Source organism: Pleurodeles waltl, chromosome 11 (assembly GCF_031143425.1).
Source record: "Pleurodeles waltl isolate 20211129_DDA chromosome 11, aPleWal1.hap1.20221129, whole genome shotgun sequence".
Lineage (NCBI taxonomy): Eukaryota > Metazoa > Chordata > Amphibia > Caudata > Salamandridae > Pleurodeles > Pleurodeles waltl.
This window is the reverse complement of record NC_090450.1, coordinates 737,745,972-737,761,406: the sequence shown is the minus strand read 5'-3', so window position 1 is coordinate 737,761,406 and position 15,435 is coordinate 737,745,972. Positions and strand designations below refer to the sequence as shown.

General features: G+C 44.5%; 1 protein-coding gene across 2 annotated transcripts in view; it reads left to right on the top strand.

Moving 5' to 3' along the window:
* AIFM3 (AIF family member 3) overlaps nt 1-15,435 on the top strand; it is a 240,676-nt gene that overhangs the window by 64,171 nt on the left and 161,070 nt on the right. For both annotated transcript variants that reach the window (XM_069214439.1, XM_069214438.1), the window contains 2 exons: nt 11,077-11,290; nt 13,764-13,873. In XM_069214439.1, coding sequence (XP_069070540.1) covers nt 11,077-11,290; nt 13,764-13,873 — 324 coding nt within the window. The remainder of the gene's footprint in view (nt 1-11,076; nt 11,291-13,763; nt 13,874-15,435) is intronic.

Genomic DNA, 15,435 nt, shown 5'->3' with positions numbered 1-15,435 from the left:
AATATGAAATTTGGCGCTAAATAATAAGTTACAACCCTCAGGTTGATTTGTGAAAGCAGGGGGAGTAAGGAAAACATAATCTAGTATGACATTGGCGGCCCCAAATGAAGCACTGGGCCACAAAAACAGGGCATGCATTAGCAGCAAAAACAGGTCAAGTTACATGCCTGAATCTGGCATATTGCTTCATCTTTTAGAAACAAAATCACATTTTGAAATACCTTTTTAATAAGTGTTGTTTAGGAATTAAATAAAATATTTCATGATGTATGTATTTTTTGATGTATCACTGTGTTTGTATTTTTGTGTATTGTTTTGAGCTTCAAAATGTATGTATTTCTTTGGCTAGTGTCCCTTGCTTTCAGTTGTGATTCAGTGGGTGTTCACAGAAGTCAAAAGATTGGGGTGTGAGAGGGAGGGGACAGAGTCAAGTGAACGGCAGGATAGGTCAGGTGTCGTCCCAAGATGGATTAGGTTTCTGATTGACGTGGTGCGCCGTGCTGGTCTGTATTCATAGCAGTGCTGCGTGCCAACACCTGCTAATAGCAATGAGAGTCTTGCACGCTTACCATCCTTGTGTTTTTTGTGAAACCTTTGCACTTGCAATGGACTTAAATTCGGTTACTGACAGTGTGCATCTGTCCCCGAATCGATGGATCAGTCCTCCTGCCACCCGCTGGCAGTTTCTGGCCTCTTATTTCTTGATTCAGGTGGCGGGTGCCCGCATGGTGGTGCTCTGGTACTCCTTCCCTCCTGCCATCCGAGTCGAGATTAAAGAGGCAACCTCACATCCTGTGCTTCATCCTTCCTACATTTATCCGCGTGCAGGCAGCTTGGATGGCCCGAGACTCATCCAGTGAGCAAGCTGCCAGGGGGGTTAAGGGAGGGTCCTTGGGAGTCTTGGGCGGAGCCACTGCTGTAGTGCCCTTAGGAGGCTCTGCCGTTTAGGACTGTGGAAAGATTCAGGATACACTGGACTCGCTGAAAAACAAGTGGGGCTGCTTTACCCCCTAAATGGACAAACAAAAAACTGCACCCTTTTGTGTGTGGGGACAGATTTGCTAAGCATACAGATGAGGCGGACTAGGCATGGTCGCTACATGTAGCTTCACTTGTTTTGGGGAGAAGTGGCCTAGTAGCCGGAGCTGTTGACTTTAGAACTGGGGGACAAGGTTCAATTCCTGGCGTCAGCTAAAAAACCCTTGATTCTGGGCATATCACTTACTCTCCCCATGCCTGAAAAAAAGAAATCAGACCCCCCTCTGTAATTTAATCTGGCGCGCATGTAAAGCGCTCTAATACTGTTTGGCTAAGTGTGCGCTACATAAAACAGCAAAATGTAAACAGTCATGCATTACACCATGTGAGATCAATCGCAGTCACACAGCTGCACATCACCTCCATTCCCCGGGATACAGACAGACACAAGCACTGCTGAAATAAACAAGCATGGTCTCTCTGCTGAGACTCGAATAAGTGAAAGGTGGCTCAGCCAGACAAGAAATGAAACCCAGGTGGTCAGAGACACACACAAGCATGATGAGACAGACAGGGCAAGGACCCTCTGTTATACGGGATCCTCAGGAATCACACACAGGTGTACAGGGGAGAGAGGACAGAGTACCATTGTATGCTTGGAGACACAGGTGCATGCAGAGAAAGATCCAGGTTTCTTTGCGCGCAGCGCCACACACAGGTGCATGCAAGGAGAGGGCAAATGTACAAGGGCACACAGCCTATGGTAAGACAGGAGCAGATTCCCAACCAATACAGGGACACACAAATGCCTATTAAGGTATAGGCAATGTGAGCATTTGGTCGGGGACCCCACCTTCCAAGGGGCCGCCGGAAACCAAACTTTCTTTCTATTTGACCTGTCTATTCTATTTTTTTATCCGACTCTGCCTACAGTTACCTCCAACTCTGTCTCTCATAACTAGTGTTATCTTTCTTAAGGATTTTGACCAAACTAGGCAAGACACATTTCACCATTGTGTGTGTTTGACTGTGTTAAAGTGTAACACAATTTAGAATTGTTTGGCATCATGTAGGCTTGAAATGGATAATAACATTCTGATTTGCTCAATGCTTGGCCTCCCAAACGATATTTTGTCCAGGGACCCCCCAAGCCTTATGTTGACACTGGGGACATGCAGAGGCACATGGTAAGATGGCAGCGATCCCTACATCCGACACAAGGTGAGACTAGACCCCAGTGTGTGTGTGTGTGTTTGTGTGTGTGTCTGTGCGCACTGGCGTACAAAAGCCCCCCACAGCCCCTGCAGAGCAGTGGGGCCCCAGAGTGTCAGGGGGGGGGGGGGCACAGCAGAGTACCCTGGCCTGAGAGCTCCCAAGTGAGTTTGGAGGGGGGGGGGGCTCCATGGGCTGTGCAGGGGGCCCCCCTCATGTTTTGTTACGCCACTCTGTGTGTGTGTGTGTGTGCGTGTGTGTGGACACACAGGCACATCATGAGGCGAGGGGGGCAGAGCTCCTGTGAGTGCAGGGGTATAATGTGCACATTGTGATGGACCATATAACATCAGTGTAAGCAGGGGCACAGGCTCATTGAAAGAAAGGGAAAGGTCTTTATGTGTGCAGGGATCCACACAGAAAAGGGAGGAACCTCTGTTTGCAGAGACACACATGGGTGCCAAGAAAAAGACGACAGAAATGCACAGGGGCATACTTGTTGAAACAGGGGAGTAAATGTATGTGTCAAGATGACAGATGAAAACTGATGAGAGGGTGGAGCCACAAACCATGGACTTCAAAAACACCATGCCTCTACCAGATCACTGCTACCCCGACAGTATTTTCTGTTAGTCAGAGATTTTTTGTTTAATCACACATACGTGTTCAGCAATTGCACATTATAAACTTTCGGTTACATATTTCGCACTTTGTACAGTGGCATTGATTAGTTGCTATGCAGTATGCCATCTTCTTAACTTGAAGCATCACCTTCTCTTGTCTGGGTCCCATAGAGCTCATGTTGCACCTCAATCGTCATTGTAGCCTCCTTAGCAATATCAGGATCACATTTCATTGTCACTCGATAGATACACGTAAAGTGTCACCCGGTGAATAATGGGCCAGCAGGTCTCAAAATCCAAGCTAACATCATCAAACAAGAGAAAACTCTAGGATGCCTATTGTCCTAACGCTGGGTGACATCTCTGAGTTCTAATCAGCAGTATCTCCTCTCCTTCCTGTACTGAGACACACATATCTGCTCTAGTGCAATGCAAGCTCATCTTGTATTCTCCTATCGTACTGCACATATTTTCATTACCGGTCTGCAGGAGTGCCAGGAAGCTTATCTTACTCACCCTCCCAGAGAGGCCATGACTTCTAATTGTAACAGAAGTCAAAGCTGCCAGTACAAAGGGGAAAGGGTAAGAGGAAGAGAGCAAAAACATTGTTGTGAGGCTCTGCACAGTTCCTTCAGAACTGCTCAAAGTCTGCCATAAAACAATACCTGATTAGAAGAGACTCTTGTTACATTTATATCATATGCCATCCTTTTACCTAATTATCTCATGTAATAATAAGTCCTCTAAATCAGCCCGTTTCTTCTTTAAAAAGTTGTTTTCCTTCATTTCTTTATTGATTTTACAACACAGAACAAAACTATTTCATTCCTGGGTCACATCCAGTATTTAAAACATGCACTGTGGTGTTACAAAGTCGCAGTCCACGTGAACAGACTAGTTGGTGCGTAGGAGCATGTAATTTTTATGAACACCTTTACATTGTCCAAAGATGCCATGTAATAAGCAAGTGAGTCATGGGGGGAGGGGTCTTTCGTATGGAGAGAGGGATTCATCCAGCACACCTGTCTTGGGTTAACCCCTCATCCACTAGCAAGCATTGGAGTTGCGTGACCGGTTATTTGGAGGTCCTTCATGACTGGGGAATAGGCATGTACAGCATGCAGGAGGTCCCTATGATACCTGTGTCTCGTGGGAGGTATGCATGTCTCTTGTTTACTTAACCGCACTGAAGCTGACCTTGGCGCCCACAAGGGGGCGTAATATGTCACTGTCTTGTTCCGTGATGGAACCCACCTGGCCTAAGAGCAGTGGTTCACATGTATAGGGGTGTTCAAGGTGGTCTTGGGTCATAGTTTGCCTCTAGTTCCCAATGTATGTATCCTAAACCAGTATCCCTGCTCTCTCTCCACCTTGTGCCTGGGCCACAGTAAGAACAACCTGTGTAGCCTGTGTCCATTTCAACAAGGTATTGAGCCAGTTATTTCATGTCAGGGGCTGCGTGAGATTTCCAAGTCATCGCTATTTGTTATTTGAATAGTACAAAGGCTAGGCCAATACATTTATGTAGGTACTTGTCTCTCTTAGCCTTGGATCTGAGGCCCAACAAACATGATCCCTGTGTGCCTGGAACTATATGTTTAATCAAAGGGATGTGATTCCCATGACCCCCCCAAGGAACATTGTATTCCCGAGCATTCCCAAACCATGTGGAAGAAACACGCATTAGGTAGTCTACATCTAGGGGACTCAGGAGATGTTCCTGGGAACATGAGCATTATACTCTGTGGTTTGAGATATGCCTGATATAAATATTTTAATTGAATGCAGCGGAACTGTGGGGTATGTGAGACCTCCTTCACATGCTGAAGGACCCGGCTCCATTGTGTATCTGTGAATTGTGTTTGGCGATCCACTTCCCAGCACTCTCTGGGTCTTGTATCTGCTGTGTAGCACTGTGACTGAAGACAGGTATATAGGGCTATTATAACTTTCTGTGTGCCTACGTATGATAGTATTGTTTGTAGCGGTGGCGATGTGGGTAGTTCAGCACGGCCACCCCCTCCATTGTGTGGTAACTGCGTGTTGTATAGAATTATAAGTCAGAAAGTGCCCAGGATCTATATCATGGGAATCTACAATCTTCTGGAAGGTCTGTAATTCGCCCTCGGTGTAGAGATCACCTGTCAATTCAATCCCTGCCTCTTTCCAGCACATAACATTGTGATGCCACATAACCTCGTGTAGTGTTACCATGTACCAAATGGGTATAAGTGGTGAGTATGAGGCACTCAACTCTTCCCATGTGTATATTTGTGACTGGTGTACCTGGGGGGTTGATAGCAAGGTGTAAATATGCATCCCCTTGAGTAGGTATTGGATGGTCTGTCGTTCAGCGCATGAAGCTGGCCCCAGCCAGTGTAGAGGGCACTGTAGTTGGTCCGCCACGTAATATGCCTCATGGTTGGGGGCATCCAGGCCCCCCTTTAGAAGCTGCCATTGCATCTTGCATAGTGCTACCCATTTCCTACCCGTGCCCCATATCAGTTCTGACAGGAGCCCGTGTAGGTCCTTGAAAAAGCATGCAGGGAGTGTGAGTGGCAGTGCTGCAAAGAAATACAATGGTCGTGGCAGTATCTTGGAGACCGCCACCTGGCCCAGAGGGGACAATGGACGCGACATCCAGAATGTGAGGGATCTGAGGATAGAGCTCAGGGATTCATATATATTTCTCTTTATTAGGTCTCTATCAGCATGATGGATTTGTATGCTCAGATACTTGAATGTATCATATCGCCACTCAAGCCTAGACTGCGGCCGGGCTCCTCTATTATGGTGCAGGACTGGATACAGGAGGGAGAGACCTGATTTAGTCCAGTTCACCCTAACGTCAGACAGAGTCCCTAATTTGTGGAGGGTCTCCTTTCTTCCCTAAAACTTAATGCAGTTCTCTCTTTGGAAGGATAAGAAAACAATGGTTATTATTAGTCCTCTTGAAAATTCTAGTGGTGTAGTTTTTGAATATGACTCTTATGAACATACTTTAGAGATTGATTAACATAAGTTCAAAATGAGTCCTAGTCTTGTAAATCCAGGAAGAAATGATGATATGTATAACGCTGGCAATGAGAACATGCCGGTGATGAGATCAGGAGAGACACAAAATGCATAATGAGAATGTATCAAAAAACGCAAAAAACGAAAAAATGTGATTAAAAAATAGTGTGCACACAAAATAGGTAGAAATATAAAAGGCCTTGAAAACGGTAATAATTGTGAGAACGATGTGAGTAGAAAAGATAGTGCACAAGTAGGAAGTCAAAGTTCCAATCCGACGCTAGAACCGCAACACACTTGTTCAACCATGATCCTCTGATGATTGCCAAACACAAACTGCTTTGGGAAGGGACAAGACTCTGACTTCACTCTCCTTATATATGATCACAATCCAAGACGGTTGCTGTATTCAAAACCTGATTCAAGTTAGTTTCGTGCTGTGGTGTTCAACACTTTTCACATCAACTTTTCTCCAATCCTGAACATTCTCATCCCCAATCATGGTAATTATTTAGCAAACACCATTTGGACTTGTTATTTCATGTAACTTGACAACTATCAACATTGCTATACAATATAACCATGACATCTTCCTTCGATTTGAGAAGACATTTTCCACAATGATCAGAAGTAAAACTATAAGTTCCACAGTTAAATTATTCTGTTGCCAAAACATTTAGAACTGACATCACACATTATATTGGGTCACTTTGCAGATGTGTTTTGGCACCAGATCAAACAAAGATGATCAGTCACTATTTTTATTAGTAACATCCCAACCTTTGAATCTTATTCGAGGGAGTATAGGATTGTCGTGTAATTTGCATCACATGCTCATTTCTGTATGTGTCCTTTTTAAGTATGTGAACGTTTGTTTCAAGGAGATGTTCGGTAATGCTAGCCGATAGTATGAGATTTGGAGTACTGGTATTTTGTTTAAAATATTTGATATCACTGTATCCGTTTATGAGTAGGACACTCGGGAATTTGATTCTGTGTTGCAGAAACTTCCATTTATCTATTGTTATAGCACTAAGTATTCTCATGGCCTATTCTGTCCTTTGTATGTCTAAGGTCATTAATTTGAGCAATATTGGCAGTGATTTCTTAGAAGATCTCCATGGCACAGAGAAATGGACGACCCAGTTGTGAGGGCTTACGTAGTAAGATGATTCACTCCAGGAATTGTAGTCTTATGTTCCTCTATTTGGACTGTGAAAGTGTCAGATTACAATGGTTTGAATGATGATAAATGTATGTTTGTATGTCCTAAATGTTACAAAACCAACTTACTAGAACACCCTCCAATATTTCAATTTTCTTCTTTCTTGGGAACTTCAATCCGTGTTTTAAGGATGTTACCCAAAAAGGGATGCTTTGTAATATTTATTACATTATGTGGACAAATCTGCTTTTTTTTTTTTCACGAGCGAGGGTCATCAACCTTTGCCCTCCAATACAGGAGGACACATACAATTTTTACCTCTCCCAGTCACGGACTGTTCTCCATGCCTGCCAAGCCATACGAGCCGGTGGAGCAACCGTGTTTATGGGGTAGACCTCCTAAAATCAGGGGGGCCAGTAATCATTGGACATGAAAAGGGAAAGCAACTGCTTTGCGGAAAATTTACCCATATAGCCCAGCACTCGTCTCTTTTATTAAGCAGGGAAATGCCCTCCAAACGACAAAAGTAGTTCACGGATGCCAGCCATGCAACAACTGATGGAGGTAAAGACGAAATCCACCTGTAACAGATTTGCCGTCTGGCCAATAATATCAGTATGAAAATCAAGTGCTTATAAGGTTTGGGGAGTCTTAGGTCTCAAGTTGTGCCAGGTGCCACCCCGAAGATCACTAATGAGAGGGTTACTTCTAACTCTGCACTTATGATTTGTTTTAGTGACTTTCTACACTGACCCAAAACCCACTTAGACTCGCACAGCTCCAAAACATGTGGATATCATTTGCATTAGCTTCCCCACAACGTGGACAGTACCTCTCTGACTTCCCCAAAACTGACAGCTTCTGGGGAGACCAGTAGGTCCTGTACAAGGTAAACAGATGGTTTTTCTTCAGTGTGGCCCATCTAGTGGCCAACCAGAGCATAGAACAAGAAGTTTCCCAAAACTTTACCAAATCAATAGCTGGTAGGGCTACTCCCCATTTCTTCCGAGCCGAGGACAAGCTTAACTCTGAGGTATCTAGTAATGCCTGATACCAAGCAGCAATTTCTTTTGCGACTAAAACCTGAGCTAGTTTCCTTTCCCATACGTTCTTCATGTCCCCGCATCTTGGAGAGCAGCAGCCCAACTAGCTAAATGATAATATTTAAACTTCGAGAGCTTGTGTTCAGTTAGTTCCTGGAGCCTGCTCCAAGACAACAGCCTTGAATCTTCCAAAATTTGTTTCCACCTCTCCACCCCCTTCAATGGAAGCGCTAATTTATCGGTAAAAAATTCAGGGGTGCCAGGTGAGTCCCAGACTGGAGCCAAGGAACTATAATACTTGGGGCCAGATGTAGTAAGAATAGATTTTGCGACTCGGGCACCGACTCGCAATTTCCGAGTCGCAAAATCATATGCAGAATGGTGTCTCAAACACCTTTTGCGAATCGCAAGGGGGTCGCAAAGACCCACCTCATTAATATTAATGAGGTGGGTCGCAATTTGCGACCCCCTTGCGATTCCCTGCACTCACAGGGATGGTGGCCTGCTGGAGACAGCAGACCTCCACGTCTGCGAGTGCTTTTTCAATAAAACAGTTTTTTTTTTGTATTGCAGCCCGTTTTCCTTAAAGGAAAACGAGTTGCAATACAAAAGAAAAAATGAAACCATTTGGTTTCGTTTTTCAGAGTAGGCAGTGGTCCATTGGACCACTGTCTGCTCTGAAAAAATATTTATGCGCCATTCACAAAGGGGAAAGGGTTCCATGGGGACCCCTTCCCTTTGGCGAATGAGTTAGCACCCACTTGACATGGGTGCTAACTGCGAATTGCTTTGCAACCGCGTTCGCGGTCACAAAGCAATCTTGCATCGAGGTGCGAATCGCAAATAGGAAGGGAACACCCCTTCCTATTTGCGAGTCGCATTCCCATTTTGCGAGTTGGTACCAACTCGCAAAATGGGAATGTGCATCGCGATGCACGTTTTGCATGGAGCAAACGCTTTTTACATCTGGCCCATGATTCCTAAAACTTGTCGGACCAGCCTCCACAATCTGGTAGCAGCTCTAAGGATCTTCAAACTGATCTTTTTAAAGTATTTAGGGTGACCAAACTTATACAGGAAATGCTTACTGACCTCTAGCAGTTCCTGAGTCATAACACCCCAAAAACCTGTATACTCCGAACTGTCGTGTAGCAATACTCGCACATTCTTCAGATGAAAAACCAAATAGTACTTATAAAAATCTGGAGCCGGAATACCCCCTTTTTCTTTTTTCATACATAATTTTTGCCAGGCAATCCTGACCCCCCCGAGAGATGACCACACAAACGAGGTTAAGTCTGCCTTTATCTTCCTAAACCAAGACTTCCTAAATTCCAAAGGAATAGTATTGAACAAAAAAGTCAAATTGGGGAGGATAATCATTTTAAGTATATTAGTTCTCCCAATCAAAGACAAAGGAAGACCCGCCCAGGTTCTAAGCAATCTGCGGGTTTCCATATAGACCTTATCAAAATTAATCTGAGCTAGTTCTTCAAGACAGGGAGTAACTTGGATCCCAAATACCTGATTTGTTGTTTAACAAGGGAACTATTATAAGAGGTGTTCCAGCACATAATCTCGGTTTTCTCCGCATTTATAGGGTAACCCGACACCCTACTGAAATCCTCTATACGCTGTATAATTCTAGGAAAAACCTGAGTCAGGTCACCGGTGTAAATCATAAGATCGTCAGCATATAGGGTGACCTTTTTTTCCCAACCTTGAGATTGGAAGGAGGAAATCTGATTATCGGCCCTAGTTGTTATGGCCAAGGGCTCAATATATAAGTCAAAAAGAAGGGGGGACAGTGGACATCCCTGACGCATCCCTCTCTCGATCTTAAATGTTGGGGATATTTTATTGTTAACCAGAATGCTGGCAACCGGGGCGTTATATATAGCCTGAATCGCTCTGATGAGCTTTGGACCCAGGTTATATTTCTCCATAACAAATTGTAAAAAACGCCAATTCACGCGATCAAAAGCTTTCGCAGCGTCGAAGGTGAGAACCGACAAAGGGACTCTAACCAAAGTCACCAGGTCTACTGCACCTAATAAATCATGAGGTTAACTCATGCAGATGTCTGCCCCTGATAAAGCCCTTCTGATCCTCATGAATCAACCTACTAATCGACTCCTGGAGTCTTATAGATAAAGCATGAGTATAAAGTTTATAGTCTGAATTCAACAAGGATATCGGCCTATATGAACTGCATCTTGCCGGGTCTTTCCCGGGCTTTAAAAGAAGGTTTATCACAGCCTCACCCAATGACCTCGGCATAGCAGCACCTTCCAGTAAAAGCAGATTAAACACCTCCACTAGAATTGGCACCAACTCATCGCATAGTGCACAATATAATTCGTTGGGCAGACCATCCGGGCTTGAGGCCTTCCCCTTCTTTAAATAATGTATTGCTGCCTTTACCTCCCCCGGGTCTACCTTCCTCACCAGTTGTAACTGCTCCACTTCCGTTAGCTGGGGAAGTTGAACCCCCTCCAGGTATCCCCTGCCGGCTTTATCCGACAAATGCAGGTCATCAGTGTAGAGATCGTGAAAGAACACTACAAAGGCCTCCTCTATCTCGGATGCGGCTGTGCTTAAGGCTCCGGTGAACTCTGACTTAATGCACGCAATGTAATTTTTAGATCTATCTGACTTGTTCTACATACTATAATTTGCCACACATAAGCCATCAAAATGTCACATAAATGCTCTCTGACAGCTTGAAATGTTACATAATGAATCTGAAAACATAGCAGATATTGTAGTCCACCTAAACTAACCAACCTGCCTGTACTGGACCAGGCAGCGAGGGAATTCAGGACTGCGGTGAGTAAGGCTTGGACTGAGAGTAATGAAGATTATAGGTAAGTAATCGAGGCTTTAACCCTTATGTGTGGGTAGGAGAAATCCACTGTACACAGATTATGAAGATGAAGGTGCTTGGTTATTTCGACACTGATTGGCAGAGTTATGCAATTTGCAATTAATTATTTGTGTTTTTTGACAAATGTGTTTACGTGGAGTTTGTTTCTTATAGTTGAGATAAAAGTGGAAGTTGTACTGCCAGAGAAAGAGAGAGAAAAAGAAGACATGTCTCCAAATGGTAAAGCGAGCCCCCTAGCATACAAAGCCAATGGCACCACATGGCACTACCACCATGAAGATCGTCCGATCACCCTCAATCCCTACCCTAACCCAAAGGATGTGGTCGAGGCCTCGGTGTGCCACGTGAAGGACCTGGAGAATGGACAGTAGGTGTTGGGCCACAATCCATAGCAAACCGCATCGTTTAGATGCAGTAGATTTATTGCTTTTTTATCAAAACACAAAGTTCAGATGCGTTGTTGTCAATGTACATTTTGTAGAAACATGCTCCGATATTTTAGTTTAAAGTAGGCGTTAAATAATTTAGGACCAGATGTACCAAAGGATTTGACCCATTCTGTGTCTATGGGAAAAAGCTTTCGTACATATGGCCCTTAGTCACAGGAAGTCAGGCTTTACTTTGCAAGTGAAGTAAGGTAAATTTGAATAATGAATAGATTGGTAGGAGCACATGGCGGACCCGGTAATAAGGCTTTTGTTCTCCTGTACTTTTAATTACGAACTCCACTTGTTTGGTCTGGGTCTTCCTGGTTGAATTGGCCCTGGTGTTGCAAACAGTAATTGTTTCTCTTTTTTCCCCTTTTCTTATCCTGCCTAACGCACGTGCCCTTTAAGTTTACCAGTGATATTATTTGGTTGTAACTCTTTCTTAGTACAATATCTAGTGTGGGTATTGGTGCACTATGACCCCAGTCCATTAAGTTTTCTATTGCCATTTGGAGCTTTGTCTTCAATTATACAGTAGTATGTAATTGTTGTCTTTATTGATGCATCGTAATTATGCAGCGCTTGTCCACATAAATTGAAATAACAATGTGGTTCTAAATGTTTTAGTTGCATATACTCCATTTATCTATGTATTTTAGGCTATTGTGTGATATTACTTGATCCTAGCTCCTTCTAGCATGATGCCCAGTCTGCATATGTTATACTTTGATGGTAGTACATCAAGTTCCAGGGTGCTACATGGAGCTATGTTTTTAGTCATTCATTTGTATGCATGTACTGATATTACAGATGTTTCATGTGTGCCTACTTAAACTTCTCCAGCTTTTAACATGTTTTACAGTATAATGTATTTATTTTGACTTTTATGGCCTTAGGCCAAAATAAAGTTTCTATTGACATGCTCTGGTATGGCAGAGCCATAGTACCATGTCCACTAACAGTGTTCAGATGGGCTAGAGTCATAGTGCCATATACTTAAACAATGTACTTATGAAGGCCAGTTTGCTTGCAGGCAAGGTTGTGTAAAGTAATAAAGTTTATATTTGCAAACTTTGTGAAATTCTTTGGACATTTTTTCAATTTCACAAAGGTTACAAAGAGTTTAGATTTGCACCATTTGCATGAACATGTGGAATTTTGTCAGTGACAATTCATGTTGTACAGTGCATTAAATAACACTAGTAATGTGGCTCTACATAAAATATACTTCATATAAACCAGTAATTGTTGTTCTGTAAACAGAAAACTTGCAGAGCCAAATGTTGGTTACATTTGCCTGTGTTTATTGAAAAAGTCTGCTAAATGTACATTTGCAGCAAAATTCCTGCTTACATATCCTGGATAGCTGGGTTTAATGTAAGTTATCTCGTAATGTGTAGAAAAACTTTGCATAACCATAGGTAAAGCTAAATTGGGAAACATTGCCAACAGCAAATATTAAGAACTTCTACTATAAAACAAGCATTTGCAATGCAAAAGGTCTCACATTTGTGAGGGTTAGAGCTGTTGGCATTGTAAATGGCAATATATTTGACCCTTTCACATGATTTTGCTTTTTGACTTTTCAGTGCTGTTTCCCTTTTTAAACCCATATATTGGAAGACTGGTACAAGAGCAGAGTGCCTAGAGAATCCAGTACCGCTCTAGTACTGTTGGCTTTCCTTACTTGAGTTTGTGTGCCATGTGGGAGGACTATGTCATTTATGTGGCTTTTGCTTCACTAACCTGTAACCCCTTACACCATTTCTTAATAACGCCCTTATTTCAGTGTACCAACATAGCTTCTCCAGAGTTTTATGTGTGCTCCCACAGAGGGCTGGGGTTATAATGCAGATTATTTTTCACCACTGATTGTTTTTTTATGTAAAATCTTTGAAGTGCAGAAATAAAAGCCGCCTATTGGTCCAGTGTACTAAACCATCCTCTCTATTAATCTATGTAGACCCCAATGGTCCCAGGTTCGAATCCCGGTGGGGTCACTCAGCCTGTCATCTTCCTGAGGTTAATACATTGAGTGCCACTGGGCCTGGTAACAATAAACACCGGTTTGTCAAGAGACTGCTGGGGGGGGGGGGGGGGTCAGCTGCGCCCCACAAACAACCTATGATGTTTGAAGGAAGAATGCGCTTTCGGCCATTCACCCTCCCTCGCATAGTGTTATTCATACAATCTCATTTGTACCAATACACATACACAATCATATGTTTTCACACAAATAGTGCATCACGCACACACATATGCACGAGCATTATCACACACACATGGACAAACTCAGACACAAATTACATTAACATACAGTATATGTACACTGAAACAAGCTCACAACACCAGTGAGTAATTTGCTGTTTGTTGCAGTAAATCCCAGTTGCCATTTATGTTTCCACCCTCCAGGATGCGGGAGGTGGATCTGGGATGCGGGAAAGCCCTCCTGATCAAACAGAATGGGGAGTACTATGCCACAGGACACAAGTGTCCACACTATGGGGCACCTCTTGTCAAAGGTGAGTGTTTTATATTTTATTGACAGATTATGCAGTGCATAGCTGGCTTTGTCCAAAATGCTGCGTCTCCTGCTGAAATTAGTGTGGCCTTGCGGCACTGAAGCATGCTAATAACTGTTCATAACCCACAGCTGCAGCAACCATATAAAGGTGAAAATGGACAAGATGACATATATAAGCTGGCTGTCAGGAGTGGCACTGAGGGAAAACCAGAGGTGCTGGGTGGAATGCTTGAATTAATCTCAGTCTTTTTTCACCCACTGTGCGCCCTAGACGGATACAAGCCAAATGAAAACAGATAGGCACAGCCAAGCCTGAACTTCAATACCAGGTCCCCTTTAGATGGAAATGCAAGTAATCCCAGTCTAGTTTGAGCCTAGTTAGACCTTGTTAGTGAGATGGACCGTGTCTGAAGTGGTTAAAAATGGTGGATTAAAAAATGCCCCTGTCAGATTGGCAGTGGCTGAGATCTGAGTGAGCTGCTGCTCCTCTTAAATAGTAGTGGCCCAGTGTTTCTGCACCTGAATTTTAAAGATGTTGGAACACCTGGCCTGATTTTACTGGCTAGAAAATCCAGCTGAAAAAAAGTATTTTTCTGCTGCTGCAGCCCGGCTCATCCCCTGACCACTTCCTGGTAATGTTCCACAGCAAGAGGGGTGGGAATGCTTAAAGGCCCTCATTATGACTTTGGCGGTCTCAAAGAGAGACGGCCAAAGCCATGGGCACCCTCCATAATATGGTTACTGCTGGATTTCTGCCACATTTAGGGCGGAAATCCGGCAGTAGCTTTGCTGGGGGTGGAGGTGCCTGGGCGCTGCTACCACCTGCACCGCCCGCACGTAGGACCCTACCAGCCATATTTTGACCATACAGATGGCCTGGCGGTAGCAGCACCCTTTCCCATTCCCTGCTGGACGACCTCCTCGCCGGACAAGGTAAGTTGGGCATCCGACAGGGGAGGGGGATGAGGGGGTGAGGGGTGTTGTGTGTGAGTGGGGGCTGTCTGCGTGTGCGTGATTGCGGGGAGGGGGGGAAGGGTTGGAGTGTTGGGGGGTGCTGTGACTCTAGGGGGTGTTGGGGGGGCGCTGTGACTCTAGGAGGGTAGGGGCAGGGGGTTGGGGGGCCGCTGTGACTCTAGTGGGGTGGCGGGTTTAGGCGATTGCTGGGGGGATGGTGGGTAAGCCTTCTACTGGTGACAGGGAAGGAATTCCCTGTCACCAGTAGCCCTACCGCCATGGTTTTCGTGGCAGTGGTACCGCCGCGGAAACCATGGTGGTAGGATGGCTCATTATACTGCTGGCGGTCATGTGTGGACCGCTGGGTCGGAGATGCACATCCCCGGCCCGGCGGTTCATACTGCCATGGTGGAATGAGTGGAGATGTGGCAGGTTGGCTGCGGCCAACCCACCACACTCATAATGTGTCGGTACACATCGCCAGCCTGTTGGCGGTGATACCGCCACATTAACCCTGGCGGTCAAAAGACCGCCAGGGTTAAAATGAGGGCCATAATGTTCTCCGTAGCAGCCCACTTCCTCTCCTATCCGTTTCTCTTCTCCCAC